The sequence below is a fragment of the Centruroides vittatus genome, unplaced genomic scaffold, assembly GCF_030686945.1.
Source record: "Centruroides vittatus isolate TY-2023 unplaced genomic scaffold, ASM3068694v2 contig_355, whole genome shotgun sequence".
Taxonomy (NCBI): domain Eukaryota; kingdom Metazoa; phylum Arthropoda; class Arachnida; order Scorpiones; family Buthidae; genus Centruroides; species Centruroides vittatus.
In genome coordinates, this window is record NW_027122178.1 from 1708430 (window position 1) to 1733333 (window position 24904).

General features: G+C 29.8%; 1 protein-coding gene across 1 annotated transcript; it reads right to left on the reverse strand.

The window, feature by feature from the left end:
- Positions 1–1702: 1702 nt before the first annotated feature.
- On the reverse strand, positions 1703–24237 carry Ykt6 (YKT6 v-SNARE). Its single transcript, XM_067269665.1, has 8 exons — positions 24075–24237; positions 15496–15578; positions 12029–12129; positions 9340–9398; positions 9198–9243; positions 7558–7623; positions 5287–5388; positions 1703–2377 (listed from the first exon to the last, which is right to left on the reverse strand). Exons 1-8 carry the CDS (start codon positions 24179–24181, stop codon positions 2342–2344), a joined length of 600 nt encoding a protein of 199 aa, XP_067125766.1. The 5' UTR covers positions 24182–24237; the 3' UTR covers positions 1703–2341.
- Positions 24238–24904: the final 667 nt, after the last annotated feature.

The window sequence follows — 24904 nt, forward strand, 5'->3', positions numbered from 1 at the left end:
TATGTAGCAAAGAAAAATACCGTGGAATTTAGTGAAATTAGAGGAATAATTAGAAATTAGTGTGAAAACTGCATATTTATACTAATTGTAAAATTTATTTTTCTTCCCCTAGCTGTTAGGCATGGTAGATTGCCGAAACGTCCACGAGAAAGGAACAAAGAAACACGTGTGACTCAAGCTGAAGCGGACCAGTCGGCTCGCGAGATAGAAAACAAACAGCTAGTCATGTACAACATAATTTTAACAATATCTCATGTCCATCATACCAACTGTGCCTACACAGAAGAAAAAACAAGAGGGCTCGTTCATAAACCAGCAGTTTTTATAAGTCACTTTATTAATTTCTTTACATAATTTCATAGTTTTGCATGCACAATTTTAAATATTTACTGCATAATTGTGGTATTGCTAGCTTAGAGATAACTGTGGCAATGTAGCTTGGTAGACTGATCTTGATAATTAGACTGGAAGTTTTAACATGAACACCCTAAGAAAACTGTTGTTCACTAAATGATGATATAAATATGAAAGAAAGTGTGTGAAAATTAAACAGGAATTGCTGCAAAATTTTTGGCACAAAAAATGAGAAATATTGTTGCAGTGATAATAACTATTTCAGTTAACAAAATGGATTGTTTATTGAATGTTAGCACTTGCACTGGATACTTTTTATCATCTAAAATATTACAGCATGCTCTAAAGCTATTCAAATTGAAATTATTTTATTTTTCAATTTGAAATGGAATAAAAGAGAATCGGGTTGGTCATAATACTAAAGATTGTTTAATGCTCAAATTAAACCTTCACTACTGCACTAATTTTTGCACTTGGAGTCAAAATTTAAAAATTGCAGGTTTTACTTGTAACATTTTGAAACTTTGGCATTTTACTGGTAAATATGCAACCACTATTGATTGTATACTATGATAATTCTTATGAGGGAGAGAATCCAACCCTGGTTTGTTGTTAATTACTTATTTTATTAGTTATTTTGAATTGGGAATTGGTTTTCTTTAATTAGAAGTTTCTTGAAAATTTCTAACAAATGTCAAATATCTGAGTATCAAATGACTATGACTGCTACATCTTCTGGAGCTGGATATTTAATCCAAGTAACAAATATCCAGTTCCAGATGATACTTATTTGATATTAAATATTTGAAATTTGTTAAGAGACATTTTTCAAGAAATTTCTAATTGTTTAGTTATTTTGGATACTTAGCTTACGGTGACCATTTTGCAATCTCAAACAGAAAGACAAAAACTCAAAGCATATTACTGTATGTCTGTCTTAGAGAAAATGCCATGGCCCACTTGTTCATTAAATATCAAAATAAGTCAGGTAATGTCAAAAAAGTACTAAGAAGCAAATTTATTCACCAGTAAATAAATATTACATAATTTGTTAGGACTAGAGTTACTGCCAGTTGGGAAAATGCTGAATAAAGTGAAATGTTTGAATGTTTGAATAAAGTGAAGTGTTGCTGGAAACTGTTAAAAGGTGTTGTTTATTTTATATTTTTATTTATTTTATTTCACATTAAAAAGTAAGATTCAAATGTTGTAAATGATGATAATTGAAATATTGTGACAAAAAAACTTCTTCAAGTATTATAATGAAAATTTTCTTGTATTTATATATAATTTTTTCTTCACAAACTTTCGTCAATACAATCAAATTAAAAGGTTATATTTGCATAGGTTCTTAGGTAAAATAAAATAAATTTTTAATAAATTTCTTAGATAATTTCATACATACATTAATCACAACAGAAAGAAGTACATTGAGTCACCCAATCTATTCCTTTTTACATTTTGTTATTATTAAAGGTGTGTTCACTGTTTTACAAAAAGCATTGCTGTTCTGAAATTTTAACAAGGATTTTCTGACGCCATTAAAAATTATCCAAACCTTTTATTTACAAAAACTGATTCATTAAAATTAGCTGTACAATAACAGTTTTATGTATCTTGTAGAAAATAACTTCCCCCAAAGCATTAACAGTTTTGACTCGTGAATAAAATGCATTTATATATACATTTTTAATATTTTCTACAAAAACAAACTTTTTTTTATCAATACACAGATAATATCTTTGAAAAATAATATCTTAACTGATGAATAATAAATATGTACATGGAATTTTTTCTTCTTTTTAACCCATTTAAACATTATGGTTTTGAGAATTGAGAGGCACATGTTTACACATTGACACATTTACTGTATATATATATTGCCATATGTACACATTTATTTAATAATTATATTAAAGGATTAAATGGGCCCTCAGAACATTTATTATACTATTTGGTTTTGTAGTCATATCAATCCTGGTTTTAATTACAATAATATGCAACAGGAATTTGCCTTTCGAGCCTGTTTAAATAAAATTACATTTATTTTAATACATAATCATAAAAATAAAAAGTGTAATGATTCGTTATCCTAAATTTTATTATTTTATACATTAAGTAAACAGTTATACAAAATTACATAATATATACAGGATGTAGACAAAACACATAGCATAATAAAATAGAGTCTGATGCAAATATGTAGACAAAGCAAATACAAAGCACAAGAGTATAGGTAATCAGTAGTGGACAATGACAATTACCAATGATTCCCTTTCTAATTGAGTTGAATCCTATCTCAGCTTATACGAAAGATAGTGGAATTACACAAAGTGGCAGTGTCTCAAAATTAATACAGAAATATTTTTTGTCGGGCTAAAATACTCAATAGGGAAGTGGCTAGATACAAAAAAATGGATGGAGAAAACTGTATGAAGTTTCTTTGTGTGAAGTTGCATGCTCAAGGCAACCAACTGTGTAAAAGAAGCAGTCTATGAAAACAAGATTTATTTTTTTTTATTGGGTTTATGCAAAAATTTCTGGAATTTTCTAGTTTTAATAGTATAACATTTACTTCAAAAATAAAAAGTTTATTCAAGAAAATAAGTACCATTAATTTCATGCACCTTCCATTTGTTGGACAGCTTGTATTCCTGCTGAATAAAACTCAAGCTATTGTCTTGAACTCAGCAAGTGATTTTCATCTCATTGTCAGTGAACTGCTTTCCACCAAGAGGTGTTGCATGGAGTGAAAGAAATGATAGTCAGATGATGCAATGTCTGGGCTACATGGCAAGTAAGGGAGAACCTCCTTCCTGAGATCAATCAAGCTGGGTCAACCTTGTCCTATGTCATCTTACAATGTCATGAAGAAAGTACAAAATGTTCATTTCTCGCATGGTCAAGCTTGGGTTGGATTTCACCAGCTTCCACAGCCAGTCATCCAACAGAATGGAAAGCATTCCTGAGTATGGCTTATCTTTGACTCGATATTATTCAGCTTTAAATTTTCTGAACCAACTATAGATTGTAGACTTCGAGATGACATTGTTGCCAAATTATTGCACCATACAGCAATAAGATTTATACAGCTGCTTTTATATGAAATTTGTCATGAGAAAGCATTGGCAAACTTGAAATATTCAAAAAGTATTCACCACACAGAATATCTTTTCACTTTTGATTAAGCACTTCAATACTCTTCATTTATATATCCCACAAGAAACTTCTGGATGTTGTCTGTCAGAACAATTTTGAATATTCTAAAGGTAAAACTTTCTGGAATTTTCTAGACACCAACTCAAAAATAAAAAAAAGAAAGATTTTAAATGGGAAACTAGTTTTCAAAACAATCTTTCAGAAGAATAAACTGTACTTGCAGCTGCTTGCCTTAAGTGCACAAGGCCATATAGAGAAGCCTCTCACAATTCCCCACATCCGTTTTTTATGGTGTCCACACGATATTCTTTTGAGTACTTTAATCAGACAAGAAATGTTTTGTATTAATGTTTTTTATGCTCTATGACTTTGTAATTTAAACTGTGCCACTATCTTCTGTAGGAGTTGAGACAGGGTATAGAAAAGAGGATCAGAAATGTATGGTAATTACACCATGGAATAACTACAAATTACCTATATTTTTTTGCATTCATATCTAGCTAATATATAACAGAAAAAAGATATAGTCCAATATGTTTTTGTCTACACCCAATACAGACCCACTGTAAGATAAATTAAATAGACATAGTAGGGTTGATTAGTAAAACCAGTATGAATTATTTATATTTTTTCTTTACCCAATTGTACTATTAACCAGTACATGGAAAAATAATTCTCCTTTCTTCTCTGAGTTTTGGAGGCTAAAAAATCCCAAATCTTTAATCCATTCACTCAAAGTGGAAAGTAGACTGGTATAAAAACAAAAGGACCAACAGGTTAACTTTAAGAAAAAAATAATTTTTATTATTTTATACTTAACCCCAAATGCATTCCACCTTTATTGGCCTCTTCAGTAGGGTTTTTTACAACCAGAATGCAATACAGATTATCCATTAGAAGACACATCATTAACACAAGTACAACTATTATGTATAATCAACTCTTCCTAGCATTCTGTGGGTATCACGCCATTCTTTAAATTCATAACATTATTTTGCATAATGATCGCAAAATGTTCTTTAAATTTTCTTTTTATTATATTTTTTTCCCTATTTAATATCTTTATATTGTTAATGTCAACTCGACAATTATTCACGTGACAACGTAAGAACACAGTACTGGTTAATAGTACAATTGGGTAAAGACATTATCTGACTCCATTGGTTTTTTAAAAAACATTTTTTTATTAATATATTTTTTCTGTTTTTAAAACAAAATATTTTCCCCAAAAGTTTCGTGACTTTTAGCTACTAGTATATGGTGTTATTAGCAATGAATTTTTAAAAGTAAAATCACACAATTATTATAAAATTGTTCAAAAAGTTTAATCAATCATAAATATTTTTATTTTTCTTCCAAAAAGAAAAACTTTATAGGAATGAAACCAAAAATTGGTAAAAAGATGAATTAAAAAAATATTAAATGAATTATAGAAGTTATTGATTAATTAGAAATACATGTTTTTCCAAACCCAATTATATATTGTCAAATCAAAAATCTATTTTAAAAATAAATGTTCAGTTTGATGAGGAAACATTTGGGTCTTAAAAATGTTTAATCCCAGCTAATTAGTGACTTCTTTAGTGTTTTCACATCTTGTTGATAAAATATGGAGTCAATAACTAATAAGGAGTCATATCAAATAAAGCACTGTTTATGTAAAATTTACATAAACTTTTTTTTATCTTAAAGTAAATAAACTGTCTAAACAATTGAGTAAAATTAAAAATTTATCAATAACTTTATTATAATTAATTTGTAAATAGTTTTTACCGTTTTATAAAATGCTTTTGATTGAGAACTTAAATCTTCAGATTTTGCAACAAGATCATCCAATTTTTCTCCTCTTTCTAAAACTGCTTCTATAGTGTTATGCTGTAAAGATGAATAATTACATTAAGTGATAATTTGAATTTAAAAATTCAATAATTAAACAAATTTTCAGCCTTAAAATAAATATTTAGACTACTAAATTAGATAAAGAATATCTGCAAAGTAAATTATCCTATTTCTTGTTATAAAAATATATCTTTTCCCAAAACCCTTAAAAAAATCTTTCCACTTCTAATACGGAAATAATGAAATTAGAGTAGGCTTATAAATGATTATACAAACACTACACGAAAATCAAAATGCTGTAATTTTGACAGCAATTCCTAGACAGACTGAAATGAAATACATGATTACAAATTATTACATAAATTTGTCAAATGCAATATACATAGATTCTGCATTTAGATTTCCTATTTCACTTGTTTAATCCCTGTAGCACTAACACTGCTGTTCTGTGGACATAGTTTCTTCTGTGTGCTGGCTGATTTTAACTATTTTAGTTCATCTACTGAGCATTAAAAAAGTTAGGCAAAGAGTGAAAAGTTTCTGATTCCTAGACATTAAGCAATATTTGTCAGTTTTGAGAACTGTGGGCTTCAATTTGTATGGATTGTATTTAATCTTAATAATATATGAATGTTTTACAGAGATAAAATGAAAAGATTGATTATCACTATTATCATTGTTGGATTTGACTTCATCAATAAGTTTGCAATTTCATCTTCGTTATGATTTACTTGATATATCTGACTTTACTCACTTATATAACACAAACACACTCAAAATCATCTTGCAGAATACAGCTGCAAAACTCCAAATTGAATGAACCACATGTTTCTGAACAATTAATTGTATTTCAAATTTCTGAGATAATGCCATCTGGCAAATTAAGAGAGACAGAATTTGTCTATATCACGCTACAAATGTAGTGTTACATTTTAAACCTAGGAATATCTTGATATACTAAAGAATGCTAAAGTTTAAAAAAATATTAGTGGAACATATGCTTGCCACAGGTTAGGTGTTAAACAATCTTTGCTTTATCAATAGTGCATATTATATCACAGGAAATATGGTGAAAAAAAACCATAAAGTTGTTGCTAAATAGTTTTACAAGTAAACTGATATTTATGTTTTGTAAATTTTATTAAAAAAAAATAATTCTTCAATGATATGAAAATATAATTTGTCAGGAGTGGCCAAATATAAAGTTTGGCCACTCCTGACATAAATTATACTTTAGAATATAGAAGCCATATATTAAAGCCAAACAACCACCAGATTACAATTTTTCACAATTATATTCTATTATATCATATTTAAATATGTCTGAAAGAGGGAATCAGACTGGAGGCTTGGGATAGCATCCACATGGTAAGCAGGAATTGTAGGTTCGAGTCCCACTCAGGGCCTATTCTTTCTTCCAGAATATTGTAAATTATTTAATAAATATTAATTTAATTATAATTATTAAATTTAATAAGAGATGGTGCCTAGTGAAAAATTATTTAGTAATTAATTAAATATAGTCATACATGAAGACAATATTTCTCAGGAGTTCAATATGCTACAAGACACAGTAGATATTGTAGAAATTTTTAATCATTGTTTTTATTGTGAGGATGCCATAGCCTCTAATAAAAGGTCGGCATTTTGATCATTGTTTTAACTTTGTGGTAATTTTTAATATTCTTAATAATATCTTTAATATTTTCTTTTTCTTCAAGTTTTTTGACTATTACTTTTGGATTAGTCTGTGAAACAGGAGAATAGAAAAGACTCTTTAAATTATTTTTATGTAAGTCTATATTTCTTTTAATTAATATAATTGTAGAAAAGTAGCCCAATGTAATCCAGTAGTTATCTGACTTTACAAATTTATTGAGTTTTGTGATGTTTGTTTATGGAGCCATATATTATTGATCGGAAATATGAGAGAACCACATTTTCTATTACAACAGTATTATATATATATAAAGTTTAAATTTATAAAGAGAAACTTTATAAGTAGGCTGTATGGAAGCCATAGTAAGGGTCTAGAAGAGCTGCTTGTGGCTCACAAGCTGCAAGCAGCTCTTCTAGATCCTTACTATAGACACTGTGGATTATGTAAAAGCAATATTTTACAATCATTTATTATTGTTATTAATTTTTAAAAAAGTTTAATAAACAATAATTCCTACAAAACAATTATCACATTATTATTCTTACCAAAATGATTTTTGTTTCATCTAGATCAGCTTGTATCTTTGTCATCGCATCTGCTTCTACAGGATTCTAAAATATTAAAATAAAATCTCTTATTGCTTTATCACCATCAAATTAAAAATCATCTAAAATTTCACATACATCACTGAAAATTAAAGATTTTTTAATCTTAAGTTTTACATCAAATTTCTTTTAGCAGATCCTATGCCGAGCAGTGTTTACTAACAACTAGTACTGTCATCTGTTGAACTAGTAAAAAACTGCTTGTATTTTTTGTAAATTTTGATAGTGGTTATATATCATATTCTATGAGCTTGTTTTGTAAAATATTTCATATCAGCTGCTTGAATTAGGATTATGGTGGCATGCAAAGGTACTAGTTTCAGTGACTGGGCCATAAGCAATTTTCTTGAAGATTTTCAGGATTCCAGCATATTATATTAGAATACAATGTAAAAGTATATGCTTAATGTCATACATAACGTAGGAAAAGTGCTTTCAAAAAAACATTTTTAAAGCTATTTGTAATTGAATTTTTTAACAATTTAAATTGCACCTGAATGGGAAAATAAAAATTCACTGCAAAGTGTTAATCTGTCTTTCAATTAACAGGATTGTGGAACTGGAGTCAAAAAGCAACTTTTACAGAGTTGGAATTGGCCAAAAATGTACTGTACAGAGGACAATTTCAAGTTTGTTACAAACTTGGAATTGTCATTTGTACATTTTTTGCCAATTCCAACTTTGACAAGAGACACCTGAAATATGCTGAAGCATGGCAAATACATAAGACAAACCAGGAATGATTAGCAATAAACTACAGAGAGTTGAGTAAAGTCTCAGCAGCATGGAGAGCAGGCATAATATGATAATTTTAGTATGAAAAAAAAAAGGGACAAGCAGTAGAGAAATTGTTATTCTTTTTGTACAAGCCTGTGCACTAGATAAGAAAATGTCCCAAAAGAAAGTTCGTTATAGAAAGCAAAATTAGAATCATTCAATTTTTCTGTTTCCGAGAAAGACCATTCTAAATAGCTGAAAACGTTTGGAAAAATGAATAAAAGGCTGCATTTTAAAGGTTTTTGTTTTGAGGTTTGAGTTGTTACAAACTTATACTTAAATATAAGGTTATACATTTAAGTCTAAATTACAACCTGATAATTTATATTGTGGTATTTAAGTGTCTTATGGTATCAAATATTGTTTTAGTAGGTAGGTTTTATTATAAATGAAGGGTGTCTGAAAAGTTAGCATGCAGTGAGAAATTTGTAACAACATTAAAGTTATATATACGAGATCTGTAAATTGTCCATTCAATACCAGTTGATCAGTTTTGTATATAGTATTGCATAGAACTTATAGGTCTCATAGCAATACCATCATTACAAATTTCCTAGTGCACGATAATGTTTTAGACACCATGTACTGTACATGTGGTGCTTTTACGAATGAGTCAAAGTTGGAAATTTAAAAATTCTGGCTGTTTTGTGTAAAAACTCTGTTAACTAACATTCAAAATTAATAAATAACAAATTATTGAAAATAACAATGCACCGAAGACAAAATTTAAAAAAGTCAAATTCATTTCCAGTAATATAAATTTAAATTAATATTTTTAGTAATTAATATTTGAAAAAATTTACCTGATATTTTGCCAGACATGCATCTAATCCAGCAAAGGCAACCGAACTGAAAATAAAGTTTATAATAATAATTTATATAAAATTCACTACTTTTCAATTTTAGTGCTTCAAAATAACAAAAACAAAAAAAAGACTGACTTACTTTTCTACTTCAGTTTCCCAAGATGATGATGGAACTTGAGAAGCAAAATCATCTAGTATCTTTGAAAAAATATATTTGCTTATATAATTATTTTGTATGATATACAGTACATAACATTTAAGTATGATTATTAATACACAGAATAAAACATAACCCAATATAGAGTTATATTAAGGGAGAGCAAGATTAACTGATTGTTGTTAGCTATATATAAAAAATGGTACTGTTACTATAACTATATCCTGTTTTCAGTTATGTAACTTTTCACACTATGATTGGCTTCAGGTGTTTTTTCATTATGGAAGAACATCAAGTTTTCAAAGCAAATCAGTTAAAATAAAACTTTTTCTAACTTTTTTGAAGTTTATTTTACTTTGCATGTTGCAAGCTAAAGGAGTGTGACTTGCTGTATTTTAGGGTATGATTAGCCTTTCAAACTGCCATAACAGTAGTTGTTTTCATAATGCATATGAAAATATCAATTTGTTTTTTTAAATAGAGATCATGGAGTTAACTGAATCAATTGATGCACAGTTAACTAGTCTGGGGACCAGCTAATTCTGCACTACTATCATCAGACTAGTTAATGAAAAGAGAGAGACAGTTGGGAAATGTGGCCAAGGAGATCTAAGAAAAACACTTTTATTTGAAGATCTGATAGTGATGCTTTAAAGGAGCCTAATTATAATGATGAAACTGATGACAAGAAAGAACTTGACATAGACATCAGATCCTACCTAGTTGTTAAAATTTTTGGGAAGAATGGATCTAACTCATCAGATTTTTAATATTGTGTGTTCCAGATAACTAATCTGTGCAACAATGAGTATGATGCATTGCTGAAATGATAGCCTTAGTCCTCAGTTTTACTTTAGATACCCATGACAGACAGGTTACATACTGGAGGAGCACATTGTGCTTTGACTACCCAACAAAGGTTCAAGATAAGTTGATTTGCAAATTTTATTTGTAGTGTAAACAGTCTTAGTACTTTGTGTTACATGTAAAACTTACATCTCTACATACACCTTTACTGAAATTAAAGTGTCTTTGTTTGAATTCAAGTGTGTGTAATTCTAATTTACATAGTCCGGTTAACCTGACAATGGGGTTATCTGGATAAAGAGATGGGTTACAAAATTTCTGATTGTAACTCAATGTATTCACCAAATTTTTCTGAAATAATTTCTGTATTAACCTAAAGCCAGCTTTTTCACATTAAATGCTGCATATATATCTTGCAGCATTTACTGTTGAAAAAAATTTGGTCCAGTTAACATCAGATATTCTTATATAAAAGAGAACAATTAAGTTAAATAGTTAAATAAATCAAAGAGTCAAATATAAAGATATTAAGTTTAAAAATCCTATGATCATCAACATGGAAAATACCTTATTATCCTTAGCAATTAAAAGGTTAAACTATAAACAAAACACTTAGATCAACTTTCATAAATAAAACCTGATATTAATAAAATAAAAATTGTGATTTAGCAATTAGAAGAGATGAATGGGTTCATAGAACAACTTGAAACTGTAGGGAACTTATTAATTTAAATTAAAAACATGAATTAACTAACTTTAAAGACTGATATAAAGTCAATCTAAAGTGATAATTGAATGCTTTTTTTTCCTGTTTGAAAAATGGATTTTAAATTATATTAATCAAGTAACCTATCAAATAATTTATTTTCTAATATGGCAATGTAATAAAAAAAAAATAATAATAATAATCTTGAAAAAGTTCAAATATAACCTTTAACAAATAATATAAAATAATCCTAAAGTGAATTTCTTAAGGTAATACAAACAAAGTTTGAGTCCTTATCCTACATCCTTTATTCCAACCAGGAACCACTAAACAATTTAAAAATGATCCCAATGCTGACCAGCTATGGCATCTACAAACATTAAAAATTGTTAAAAATCACTCACGACAGTATCTTTGTTATATAGTCAACATTTCAGCTGAGAGTCCTCTGGCAGATTCGGGCAATCCAGAAAAATTATTTACATAATTGTACATCTTAGCGCAGGATTATTATTAAATTCTAAAGTGAATTTCTTATTGATGTACAATTATGTAAATAATTTTTCTGGATTGCTCAAATTCTCCAGAGGACTCTCAGCTGAAATGTTGACTATATAACAAAGATACTGTCGTGAGTGATTTTTAACGTTTGTAGATGCCGTAGCCTACAATAAAAGGTCAGCGTCGGGATCATTTTTAAATTGTGTGTAATCGTCTGATAGTGTTTGTCTGTTGTTTTAAAAGTTTTTTTGCTTCAAAGTCGCCTGCTGTTTAGTGGTTCCTGGTTGGAATAAAGGATGTAGGATAAGGACTCAAACTTTGTTTGTATTTCCTTAAGAAATTCACTTTAGAATTTAATAATAATCCTGGGCTAAGATGTACAAATAAAATAATATTGTATAATACATATCACTGAGTAGCCTGCAATTCATAAAACATTGCAAATTCTTACAAAATTTGTCACCTTATAACAGCATGCATTAAGTTACTTTTAATTTTTTAAACCACCTTAAAATGTTCAAATGTCTGATGTTTGATAACAGAATTTTAGTGCATTATATATTTTGAGACTTCAAAAAAATAAAAACAGTATCTTAAAGAGACATTCATAAAGAAATAACAGAATTTGTATGAGTAAAAAAAAAGTACAGTACTTACTTTATTAAGTAATGTATGAGCTACTCGATGTGGATATTCGTGATCCGATATCAATGTAGCTGCTAATTTATCACTTCTTACATAAACATGACACATATATTCTGCAAAGATGCTTTTCTAAGTAATAGTTGTACATATTTTAAAATATAATATAATGAAATATGAACTTATTAATTCCTACAATATAGTTTGTTTTATTTTAAAAATTAAATGCTAAAACTTCAGACAGAATTTAAAAATTAAATCTTCTACAATTCTACTATTACACCTATTAAATTTTATTTCCGAATTTGTAATACTTTTTTCAACTGTGTAAAATAAAGCACAATTTCTATTCATAAAATATGTTCTTTGGGAAAATAAATACATCTTTATAAAATGCTCCTTAATGGCTTTGGTGTGAATTTTTGCTTGAGCTAAACAATTGTTGGCATGACATCCACAGTACATATGTAAATTTAGTATACTGTATCTATTATGGTAATAATAATTTATTATCATATGTATAAAAGTAAATGTATGTAAATGTTTAAATCAACTTTATTAACATTATTATGTCTAAGTTTACAACAATATAATTAAAAATGTCAAAAATTACTTTTTATAAGAAATTTTTATTTGTCTCAAGTTTCGATAATGGCAGCACTTCTGGTTTTGAGAATAATGTTGAATCAAAAGGCAACAAAGGGTTAAACTAATGTATACCAATTAAAAAGACAACAACAATATTCACTTAAAAAAAGTCAGTTATTTTAGACTATCAGTGGCGTAGTGAGGGGGGTGCAAGGGAGTCTATCATGCATCGGGCACCACTCGCAGAGGGACACCAAATGGTCTCCAAGACAAACTATATGTGTTTCTGGAGGGGGAGGGGGTGCCAATAAAGTGTTGTGCCCCTGGTGCCAGTTATGATCGCTACACCTCTGTAGATTGTAGGCATTTTTCACCTAAAAATTGTTTATCAATGTCATTTTCTAAATCATAGACTTTGTTCATTATTTTTGATGAAGTTTTCAGAGACCTGTAAAATATTTTCAATAATCTTATTTTATTACACACTTCCATGGTTGATGGCACTTCATTTTCTCTGTCAGATGTTTCATCTTCATCCTCATTTTTTTGGCCTGAAGATTTAATTTGCTCAACAATAACTGCATCTGTATAAAATTCGCATGTTATTAAATCTTCATCTATGCCCTCATATTCAGTAGCAGCAGATGACAAAAATTCACAGTTTTCTATACTTTGAAGTGTTTTAATTAATTCTGATAGAGGAATGTCATCGTCATCATCCTCATTATTGTCATCATTCATAAATGTAATAACTGTTTGACTATTACAGAATTCTGCATTGCAAAAACAGTTTGCTATTATTAGCAAACTAACCTTACACCAAGATTTTTCCAAAACATCAACTGCATCTAATAAAGAAATTGTCATTTTATTATCATCTTCCATATTTTGTAATAATTTTTTGTAAAAGAATTTTTCTGAAAAGAGATTTAAGGCTTCTTATAATTCCTTGAGCCATTGGCTGAAGTACAGTACACTAGTACAATTTAGAGGAAGGAATACAAGTTTCATGCTCTTTAAATTTCCTAAAATTGGATGTGCTGGGCAATTATTGACAAGGAGTAAAATTTTTTTTCATTTACCAATAAGTTCTCTATCCCATTTTCGAAGTTATTCTTCAAAAATCTCAGACATCACCCATGACTTTTTGTTGGCTTTGTAATTTACTGGTAGTGTTTTTATAACACCTTGGATTCTTTGATTTTCCTATTACAAGAAGTTTTCTTTTGTCTGTACCAGTCATATTAGCACAAACAAAAGCTGTTATCCTATCTTTTGCAAGTTTTCTACCAACACACTTTTTGTTTTTAAATTTAAATGTTTTATCTCGTAAAAGTTTGTAAAATATCCCAGTTTCATCTGCATTATAAATGTCTTCATCTGCATATTCCCCCTTAATTTAGGCCACACATCTCTTAACCAGTTTTCAATGTCCAGTAAATTTACACTTTTTGCTTCACCACACACTTTCCCAAAACTTATGCCATGTCTTTGTTTAAAACAGTCTAGCCATCCATTAGAACATTTAAAGTTAGTAGTCATCCAAATTCTTCTGCTTTTTCCATTAGTATCAGTCCATTTAGTGGTAAGTTGAAACTTCTGCATTGGTTAAATCACTTAATTAGTGGTATCAATATTGGCTTTTTCACATAACTTAATTTTTTTTTCACTTGTCCTTGCCATCGTGAAAACTTTTCAAAATTTTCTATTTTTTATTATTGTGCACAATGTGGAATTTGCTAAACCAAAGTTTCTGCATACATCTCTCTTTTTTCTTCCACTTTCATCTGCTTTATTTCTACTTTGCAGTCTAGCATTTCCTTTTTAAGCTAGCCATTTCACCTGATTTGGTGCTAAACTATTGTACAACACAACTATGCAAACTAACCCAATTGTCAAGTTGTTTAAAGATGTGATAAACCTCACCCCAGCAAAGTCAGGTAGTAAGAGTACCACCCACCCAGTTGTTCTAGGAAGTGGACTCTGACTCGAGAAACTAAACACACAGTACACGTATTTTCTTTGTTAAATAAAATTTGTAATCTAATTTTGTGCTTTAAATATGACATTAAAACAGGGTTTTATGTCATTACAAGTGGGTTTTTTAACATTATCTGGTATGGGACCGATAAAACTTTGACGTTATATTAGGGTTGTTGTTACATCCGATGACGTTATAATTGGGTTAAACTGTATCTTTTTCTCTTATTTATCTTCAAATAATTTCATGATAGAATAAATGTAAACATATTAAAATATATGTTTAATGTTAATACAACTGTTGAGGACTGGTCGCACTGCTTTGTTTTATATGACAAACAGGATGTTTCTATCTACTGCATATATTCTTCAACAATGAAACTGTGAGTGATTTTATTTTATTCAAATTTTTTCAAAAAAAGTATAACAAAATCAGATATTTTTTAATTTGCCTGAAATTATTTTGAATAACTAAACTTATATGTTCATTAAAAATATTAAATGTAATACTGTATAAATAATTTTGATAACTAATTATTATTTAAACAGTATATTTATCCTAATACTCTAGTGTTGCAATTTATGAAAGCACTTTTTTGAGCAACAAACAATTACTTAACATGTGTTTTTCAGAAATTTGAATAGGCAATAATTCAAAATTAAATAATTACACATGTAAAACTCGAAATGGTTGCAGTTTCTCAAAGTGTACTAACTGATTTTATATTGATTAAAGTAGCATATAGTAGGGTTTGCTTGTTTTTACAGTTTTATTTCAGTATATGTATAACCAGTGTTACATGAAACTAGATTTGCATATTCTCATTTTAAATAAAAAGTAAAATGCTTAATAATCTAGGTAACTTTGCACAAGTTCACTAATGTTCAAATTTATTATTTATAATTAATATTACCTTGCTCTCTTACTGATGTTCTTGTAGGTGCAGGAGTTCTATCGACAAGAATTTGACTAGTAAATTTCATAAATTCTTGTACACTAAAACATGAAAAATAAATAGAGTTAAATTCCATTTAAACACTAATATTGAAAATATTTGTGAACAAATTTAATTGAAATTATCAAAGCACATACAAAAAAAAGTTTTGATTCAAAAACAATTCCAAATTTATAATTTACCTAATTATAATACTTTTTAGAATGAGTGAGAAAGAGAAAAGTAACAATGGTTGAAATAGATGCATTGAGAAGATCATGCAGAATCTCAAAAAGAGAAAGAAAAACTAATGAGAGAATAAAAGACCTAATGGGATTGAAAGATGGTTTTGGAAGAAATAAAGAGAAAACAACTTATTTGGTTTTGACATGTGAAAAGAATGAGTGATGAGAGACTCCCGAAAATGTCAATGGAATACCTTCCACAAAAAAGAAAAAGAGAGGAAGACGTGAGCGGTGCGTTGAAAGTTTTTTGCTCCACGTCCCTCATGACGAGCTCGGCCAAGACTGCAGAGAGAGGGGAGCCCATAGGGACACCCTGTTTCTGGAGATAGATTTTAAACTTTCAACGCACCGCTCACTATTTGCTACCCTCTATTATACCTATGCTATGTTGAGAGAGGAAGACCCAGACAAACTTGGTAAGATGGAGTAAAGTTAGCATGTAGTGAAAAAGGGATTAAAGAGGAATGGTGTATGGATAGAGAGAGATGGAGAGGGTTCCCGAGATCGGAAGGCAACGTCAGACCATAAACTGAATATAGATAGATAATATTTTTTAAAACAGTTTTTGCCTTTTTTAAAAAATAATAAATTACATAGAAGGAACACACACATGTCATTATAAATTCTATAATTTTGAAGCACATGCTATCAACAACAGAATTTAACTTAATATATATAAAATATAGAAGATACAAAAACGTCTTCACTTCTGCCCTTTCCAATACCAGGAACTAACAAACAACTTTCCTTTGCAGAGAGATTACCTTTTATTGTAGGCTACAACTCTGCTACAATATGCAAAACAGTTAAAAATGTTCACTGATAAGCAATAAAATCTTGCAAAAACTGTATACTTAATTTAAAAATGGCAGTGTCACAGCCTACAATAAAAGGTTGTATCTGCAAAGGAAGACTGTTTGTTAGTTCCTGGTGTTGGGAAGGGCAGAAGTAAAGATGTTTTTCTTTCTTCTGAATTTTATATATATTGTAAATACACAATCTGCCATTTTAGAATTATTTTTTAAAAATTTAAATTTAACTTTGTTAGAAATTAAATAAATGAATATATAAAAGCTGGCTGCACTCTTGTTTAACTTTCTCAACATTCAAACAAGAGGTTAAAGGAAAATTTAAATAATAATAATAGTTTAAAAGGAGTATTTTTAGAATTAAAAAAAATTGTCGAATTATAATAAATTTTTTTTAATAGAGAAATTTAAGTTTAAAAAACTTTAAGACACCAGCTCAAAGTTAAACTGTGTGTGGTGCCTTCTGTTATGATATTTTATTAAAAAATAATTTTTATATTATTAATTGTTATAAAAAAAAGGCAAAAGGACTTATTTTTGAGGATAGATGACTGAGTTTTTAAAAATATTATAAATGTCAATAACCAGTATAAAATTTTCATTAAATCCATCTCTACTGCAGATAAGACACACAACCTCTCTTTATTTCCCCACCCCTTAACCTTTAAATGTCAAAAATTAATAATATCAATGCTCCCATATAGAAAAATAAGTCTGCCAAATTTCAAAATTTTAGGCTCATCCCATCCTGAGATATAATGCAAAATAGAAGCCACCACCACATACACAATTTTGTATAGGTTTTTTAAATCTTAAGCTCATGTCATGTCAATACTTTGAAAACTGCAAAAACCTGGAAAGTCAAAATTTGACCAATTGCCATACTGAATAATACCTAAGGTATCTTAAATTTTATCATTATTGTAAACAATAAAATAATCATCAACATAGCAGTTTAAGAAAATTTACCTGGTATATTAGCTATAACTTGGTATGTGTTTATCATTGTCAATTTGGCCAATTTAGGGCTATACAAGAACCCATGGATATACCATCTTTCTGTCTATAATAATGATTATCATATACTGGTACAAAATAATTATTATGTAAAACAAACTGTAATCCTAATTTATTACAGTTAATAAATTAGGATTACAATTCAATTTAACATTGTTAACATATTTGCTATCATATCATAAGTGATTAAAGTACATATTCTTCACATCAAGTAAACCCATTTTATAATTTAGGTAAGTATAAAATTTAAAACATTTGGCAAATATCATTTCAGTAAATGCACAACAAATTAAACATCCGTTTTAATGTCAAACAAGTGTATTAAGCAAATGATACCATTCCTGTAAGCTTTAATTTATCTTAATATATATACTGTTCATTTTTTTAAACTCTAAGAATAAAGTATATATATATGTATTTAATTTTCTAATGTCAAAAACCTTTTCTTAGAAATTGTAACATGCAATTACAAATTTATAAAATTAGGGAATTAATGGTAAAATCAGGGCTTAAAGCAGTCATGGCAATAAAAAAAAGTGAGAAAAGAGAGTTCACACTGAAAAAAAGCTAAAAAAGCTAATAGTGTTAAAATGAACGAAAACAGGCATTATTAAAAAAACACACAAATGCACACATATTTTGTATCAATAACATTGCATATGATATTAGATTGATTATTAAGTGGACTGATAAGATTAAATATGAAAATAGTTAGGATGAGTTTATACTCCAGAAAGTGACCAGTAAGACTGCATTAAGCCAGAACAGGCCCGCATTAAGTTTTCATGTGCCCCATACAGAATTCCCACCATTACACAGCAAAGCAAATGGAATAGTAACATAACTACCAGAATGTGTTTCCATATAACATGCCAAATTTCAAATGCCATTTATTTCAAGGTACATTTTTTGATTTCTTCATAAAAAAAATGTAATTAAAGAAGAAAAAAAACAACTTCTGGCAGAATCAGTGGGTTGCATGTTCATTATATAGCAGGGGTGGGCAAGCAAAAGTTCAGTGGGAGCCGAAATGTAGGTTTTGCAAAATGCATGGGAGCCGCAGTTCTGTACTTTTTTACTCTGTACTGCAGTTCTGTACCTTGATTTTATTATCTATATATATAAAAACGAATGTATGTCTGTCTGTCCTTCATGCATTACCACACTATTTATCCGATTGCCATGAAACTTTGGGAAGTTGTTTAATACACTCCTGCGAAGGTTTGTGGCATATGTGAAGACCACTATTTCCCCCTTTCAAAAATATATTTATATATGGATTAAGGCTTTCATGTCCAACAGATGGCGCTAACTTCTGACAACCTAAGTTGGCTTTTCTGTGAGGCATTATGCTTTTCTGTTAGAATGGACTAAAGCAGATCATTTTCTATCTATCTATATAAATAAAATATAACGTTTGTTTGTTCCTACCGATTCCTTTTGAATTTTGACACAACGTTGCATTCGAATACGCAAGTGTTTGTATATAATATACACGTCTAAATTCCCCCTACTGGGGAGAGATGGACGGGATTAAGGCTTACCGTGAAGAACTCGGCTTCTATTATACTATTTTACATGCGGTTTTTTGCGTTTTTGATTGCATTTTAATAGGTTACGTCAACAGAATATACACTAAAAAGGGATTTTTCGATATTCCCCAGCGGGGAAAGGGACAGGATTAAGGCTTACTGTGAAGAACTCTGCTTCTATTTATACTATTTTGCATGCGGTTTTTTGCGTTTTTAATTGCGTTTTAATAGGTTACGTCAACAGAATATACACTAAAAAGGGATTTTTCGATATTTCCCCAGCGGGGAAGAGGGACAGAATTAAGGCTCACTGTGAAGAACTCGACTTTTATTATATTATTTTAGATGCGTGTTTGATTGCGTTTTAATAGGGTACGTCAAGAGAATGTACACTAAGAAGGGATTTTTTGAAATTCCCCCCACGGGGGAAGCGTTATACATTTATAATAGATACATTTTGAGCCACAGCAACGCGTGGCCGGGTCTGCTAGTATAATATAAAACAAGTATTGAATTTTTTTAATAAACATATTTTCACAAAATTGTGGAAATAAAACTGTAAAAATAATAATAAAAGGCAGAAATTAACACTTTCAGCAAGAGCCACATAAAACTCAAAAAGAGCCGCATGCGGCTCTCAGAGTCGCATTTGCCCATGTCTGTTATATAGCAATACCACTAGTAATTGTGACCCAATCATTTATTTGGTAATTTTATCAATATTTTTTAAATGATTAAAAATAAAATTACAGAATTCATTACTGGTAATACTAGACTCACAAATCTATTCCCCTGAATACAATAAAACAATTTGTTAGTCATTCAACCCACAACTGACAGAGAAGAGAGTTTATGAAAACAATGTAATTAAACATTTAGCAGTTTGTTGTCCTTCACAGTGGGGAACCGGCAGAGTCTATTACTTTTATGGGAGAAAATATACAAAGCTTTCTACTACCCTGAAGTTGAAAAATAATACAATCTCATGAAATTTAACAAATCTGACGTTAATAAGTATATGATGAAATTATTTACAGAGAGTTGATATTTGATAAGTTTAGTTTTTTGCTCTTATAGAACAAATTACAGAAATTATAAATAAAAATCTCATTTTTTAAAAATTAAAATTATAAAATTTCGCTTACAAAAGATCGAGATGGAACGCACGCTTTTTATTTTTATAATCGCTTTGTTTTATTAGACACAGATATTATTCTTATATAGATTTATTAATTATAATAAACATACATTATGTATAAAATTACATTAAAATAACACTGTAATTAACGTCTGAAATGAAAAAGTAATTGACTCGAGTCTCACCTCCATATTAATTAACGCGCATTGGTGTAGCCAGAGTTTGTTATGGGGGGCCTAGAGGCTGTAATTTTCTGGAGACCCGCTCTGTGGCTCCATCTGGAAACCCCTCACGCCACGCGACCTCACCCGGGCTTTGCAGGACACCACCATCGGTACCCTGACGGATTCCTGGTCAGCGGTGCTCCGCAACAAAGGCCAGGACCACTTACGCCCTTTCGCCCCCTGGAGGTACAGTTGCACGTCATCTCGCCACGCGGAGACGCTTTTGGCCCAGCTCCGGACCGAGACGGCCCCGTTACATGCTTTCCTTTACTCACGGCATCTACACGACTCTCCGGGGTGCCCCATTGTGGCGCAGCGGAAACTACACTTCATTACTGGCTACATTGCCCCAAATACACTATAGCCCACAAGGACCTAGGCAACACGATGACCCTAAACATGTCTCTGGTGCGCACGCTGACACCTATCTACTGGCCGCCAGCCTCCATCACTCCTAGTCAACACGTGGCGGCGCTGGAGCGCTACATTAGCCTCACTAGCCATTTCGCTTAGCAACTGGCAACGTCGGTCGGAGAAAGAGCCGCAAAGGCTATAATCTCCATATTAAATTGAATAAGAAGAAGAAGAAGAATTTTCTGGGGAGGGGCACCAGATAACTGGGGGGGGCGTGCCCACCCATGCCCCTTCCTGGTTACGCCCATGTTAACGCGCCACAGTAATTAATTGATCACATTGCATCAAATTAAATAATTTATAAAAATTAAAATAATAAATACGTTTATAAAATAATTGGCTGTATCTGTTCGCAATGATAATGTAAAACACACTGTACTTATAGTTTAGCATTTCCGATATTTAATTTATTTTTGAATTTTAAAATATAAGAAAAACAATTTTTTAAATAAAGTTTTACGCATTGATATCTGCAACTTTAGACAATACAAGGATATAAGAATCCATCAAAAAAGTTAGTTAATAATAATTAAAATCGAGAAAAAATATAAGTTTCTTTCGAGGTAAGGAAACTTGTAAAAAGTCAGGTATGCAATCATGTGACGCCCATCTCCCCACTTTGCGTAACCAAACGGTTGAGGTTGAAATAAAATCCCAGCAGAAGTAAAAACGAACATCGGCGCATGTATAGGACAATAAACTTGAACGGGAGCGAAGATGAGACATGACACCATGTAATTTATGCTAATTACTTTCTAATATTAAAAAATTAAAATCTTCAATAAATTATAATTAAATTAATTTTTTGACTGAGTTCGACTAGAAGCATATCGAAAAGCTAGATTAAAGTGAAAATAGCGGTTTTTCGACGCTAAATATTTACAAATTAATTTTTTAATTTGGTGCCGGATTGACCGCAGCTGTTCGAATGCGCACGTGCGTGACGAGTTTTATAGTTTCTGTCGAAATGGAAAATGAAGGACACTGTTAGAATACAGAAAACCATGGTGCATGCCAAATATATAAGCACCCACTTAAAACCAAACTTTTGTCTTTGTCTAAAGATTGTCTCTACAGAAGTTATTAATATTTAGGATATTAGTTTAAAATCTTGTATTTCCTGGCACGAGATTCGCTCGATCTTTAATTTTACAGAGTGCTAGAAAGATACAAGCTTTGAAAAGAGTGTCCTACAACGTTTTATTTAATAATAACAGTAGAAATCAAATTTATTATCGCTCAACAATTATTATTTTTGGTTTTTCTACGGTAGTCAAAAACGAGTAATGTCATCATTTAAGCTAAAGAATAGCAGGCGGTTGGGAAGAAGTTTGCTTAGCAACTTACTTCAGAAAGTATTGGGTTCTATACGATTTTCCGTTGCTAATACATGAGTTTCTACTGTTAGTATTAAATAAAATCTATTTCTTTCTTTTGTCCACTGCACTTAAATAAATACAAATGCTAAAAATCATGCTGTATAAAAATCACTCTTAACGCTGAACTAGAAGTGTACTTATGTCTTAATGCAGCGTGATTATATCGAAGTGCCGCGGAGATCGGTATTTCACAAGGATACAAGCAAGGAGAACCCATGTGCAAATTCCTACAGCATGTGCAGAGTATCAAGCTTTGGGAAGCTCCTCGTTTTGTTAGTTTATATAAATGTAGTACACTACATGTGTATACGACAGTGCCTTATCATGTCGCGCACAGTCCATAAGGCATATGGGGATGTGCTGGTCGCTATTTTGCTCCTGAGCGCATTTACGAAAAAAAAATTTCACATGGGAAGTGAAAAAAGCTAAAAAAGTGAGTTTTTCTCAGAAAAAGCTAAAAAAGAGAGGAGCTATGAAAAAAAAGCTAAAAAAGCTAAAAAGGAGAGTCACTTTAAGCCCTGTAAAATACCTGAGGTGATAAAGACACTAGTCCAGTGATAGTGAACCATCTTCTAAAGATGGGTTTAAAGTAAGTTTGAAATTTATTAACTCCAAATTGTGGTCAAATATTTAATAATTAAAAAAAAACTTATAAGTTTTACTTTATTAAGCTTATTAATCTATATGACAAAAACAACAAAAAATATAAACTATGGTTATAATAGAAACAAATCTCAGTTAATGGGAAATCTGTCATTTATTTGATAATTTTTCTGAGGTTCATAGTTTGTGAGTTTTTAAAACTTTCATAAAACTTTAGGACCCCATTTTCACACTATACGTTGAAATTACCAAATAATTTATAAAAACATATCACAATCATTCAATGTGGGTACCTTGAAATTGTTTGCAGGACACAGGTTTGGAATTTGCATGAATGACTAAAATGTGTCAGTCTGTTCATCATCAGCAGTTAAATTCAGACACAAAAAGAAAACTAAAACATTCTTTTTCAATTTATAAAAATTACTTGTACAAACAAGAAAATAATAGGTTTGTTTCTTTTATAAAATCTGTACCATTCTCAATGTGTATACAGATTGACATTTTACAATGACAAAATAATCAATGTAATTCCTATTAAATTTTCTATGGTAGCTATATTCTACGTTGATCTAGTAATAGTCTCTTTAATCTGAAAAATTGACGGTAATTACTAGATCAACGTAATTCCTGAAAGGCACTGTTTTCCAAAGTTTTGCATATATGTATATATTTTATGTTTGTTTCAAAATGAAGTTTTGTCCCCTTTGTCTTCCAAACCTCTATCACCCCTTGTCTTCCAGTGCCCTCTTGAGTCTTTACCACTCAAGGGAGCAGTAGCATCCACTTTGAGAACCACTGGTGTAGAGAAATCTCAATGTACTACAATCATTCATAAAGAGAACCCTCTAAATTCAATTCTAGCAAAGCTTTGTGTAGTATGTTGCAAAAACACAACTGTTCTTTTTTACAAATGAAAAGCATTTTATTCTACCAAACCCTAACACTACCAAAATTCCACATTGCAGGCCTGGCAAAACTTATAATGGGCATAGAAAAAGACTACTTTAATGCCAAGTAAAGAAAAAAACACCTTATAAATATTTACCTCAGGATGAATATATAAAAGTTTATCATCGTTTTAGTTTAACTTCATAAAACATTTTCTCCAATCTCACAAAGCAAAATAACTATTCATAATGTCTTATTTTATACAATTTAAAATTATATACAAATAAAAAATAAAATAAAAATTACCTATTTCTTTGAAAAAATCCAAATGAAGAAAGATCATTTGCTGATTTTAAAGTAATAGCTTTTGTAGGATGTTTGTATAAAACAGCTAAATAATACAGTTTTACCATGATTTCAAATTCAGAGGTTATCAGGAGGAGAATGAAGTAAATTTAGTCAATTTTATCTGTAAGAAATCAGTTATTATATCCATTTAATTTTGTTGTAAAATTTAAACTAAATTAATTCACAATATTATACTTCGTAAAATTAAATTTATTACAATTATAGCATTAACTCTAAAAATTTTTAAATTTATCAAAGTATAGCTACAAAAATACATACAAAAATACAAATAAAATACATACAAAAATACAAAATAAATACAAAAATACATACTTTTTAAGTTGTCATTGAAAAAATTCAATGACAACTTAAAAATATAGCCTATGAAATTTTTTCAATTAAAAAGTATTTATAAATAAAATATATAAATTAAAAAATTGATGCTTTTGAAAATTTCTTATTTACATAAAACATTGGCAAACTTACATTAAATCTGATGTTAAGATTGCTTTATTAAAATTAATAAAGCATGACTTGAACACTTGACTACTATAATAAATGTGTTCTATTTTGTTATTATACGGTTAGAATTACTGACTATGTTGATTAAGCAGTTGATAGGCTGAATAGAGTAAACCTTAAGCTGGCTCCACACGTTCAGAATTTGAAGAATTATAAGTAAGCAAATGTTCGGCAAATACATAGTAGTGTGACTGATTTACTCATAATTAAAATACAGTATTTGCTGTTTCCCCTTGTCAGTATAGTGTGCTGAATCAATGGGGACA

What these genes read in the sequence shown, in the direction of transcription:
- Ykt6 (XM_067269665.1), bottom strand. Translation starts at nt 24,181, where the DNA reads ATGGTAAAACTGTATTATTTAGCTGTTTTATACAAACATCCTACAAAA. An exon ending in ATGAAACAAAAATCATTTTG is followed by an intron (nt 5,389 to 7,557) that starts GTAAGAATAATA and finishes TCATCTTTACAG; the next exon opens with CATAACACTATAGAAGCAGT. An exon ending in CAAAAGCATTTTATAAAACG is followed by an intron (nt 2,378 to 5,286) that starts GTAAAAACTATT and finishes TTATTTAAACAG; the next exon opens with GCTCGAAAGGCAAATTCCTG.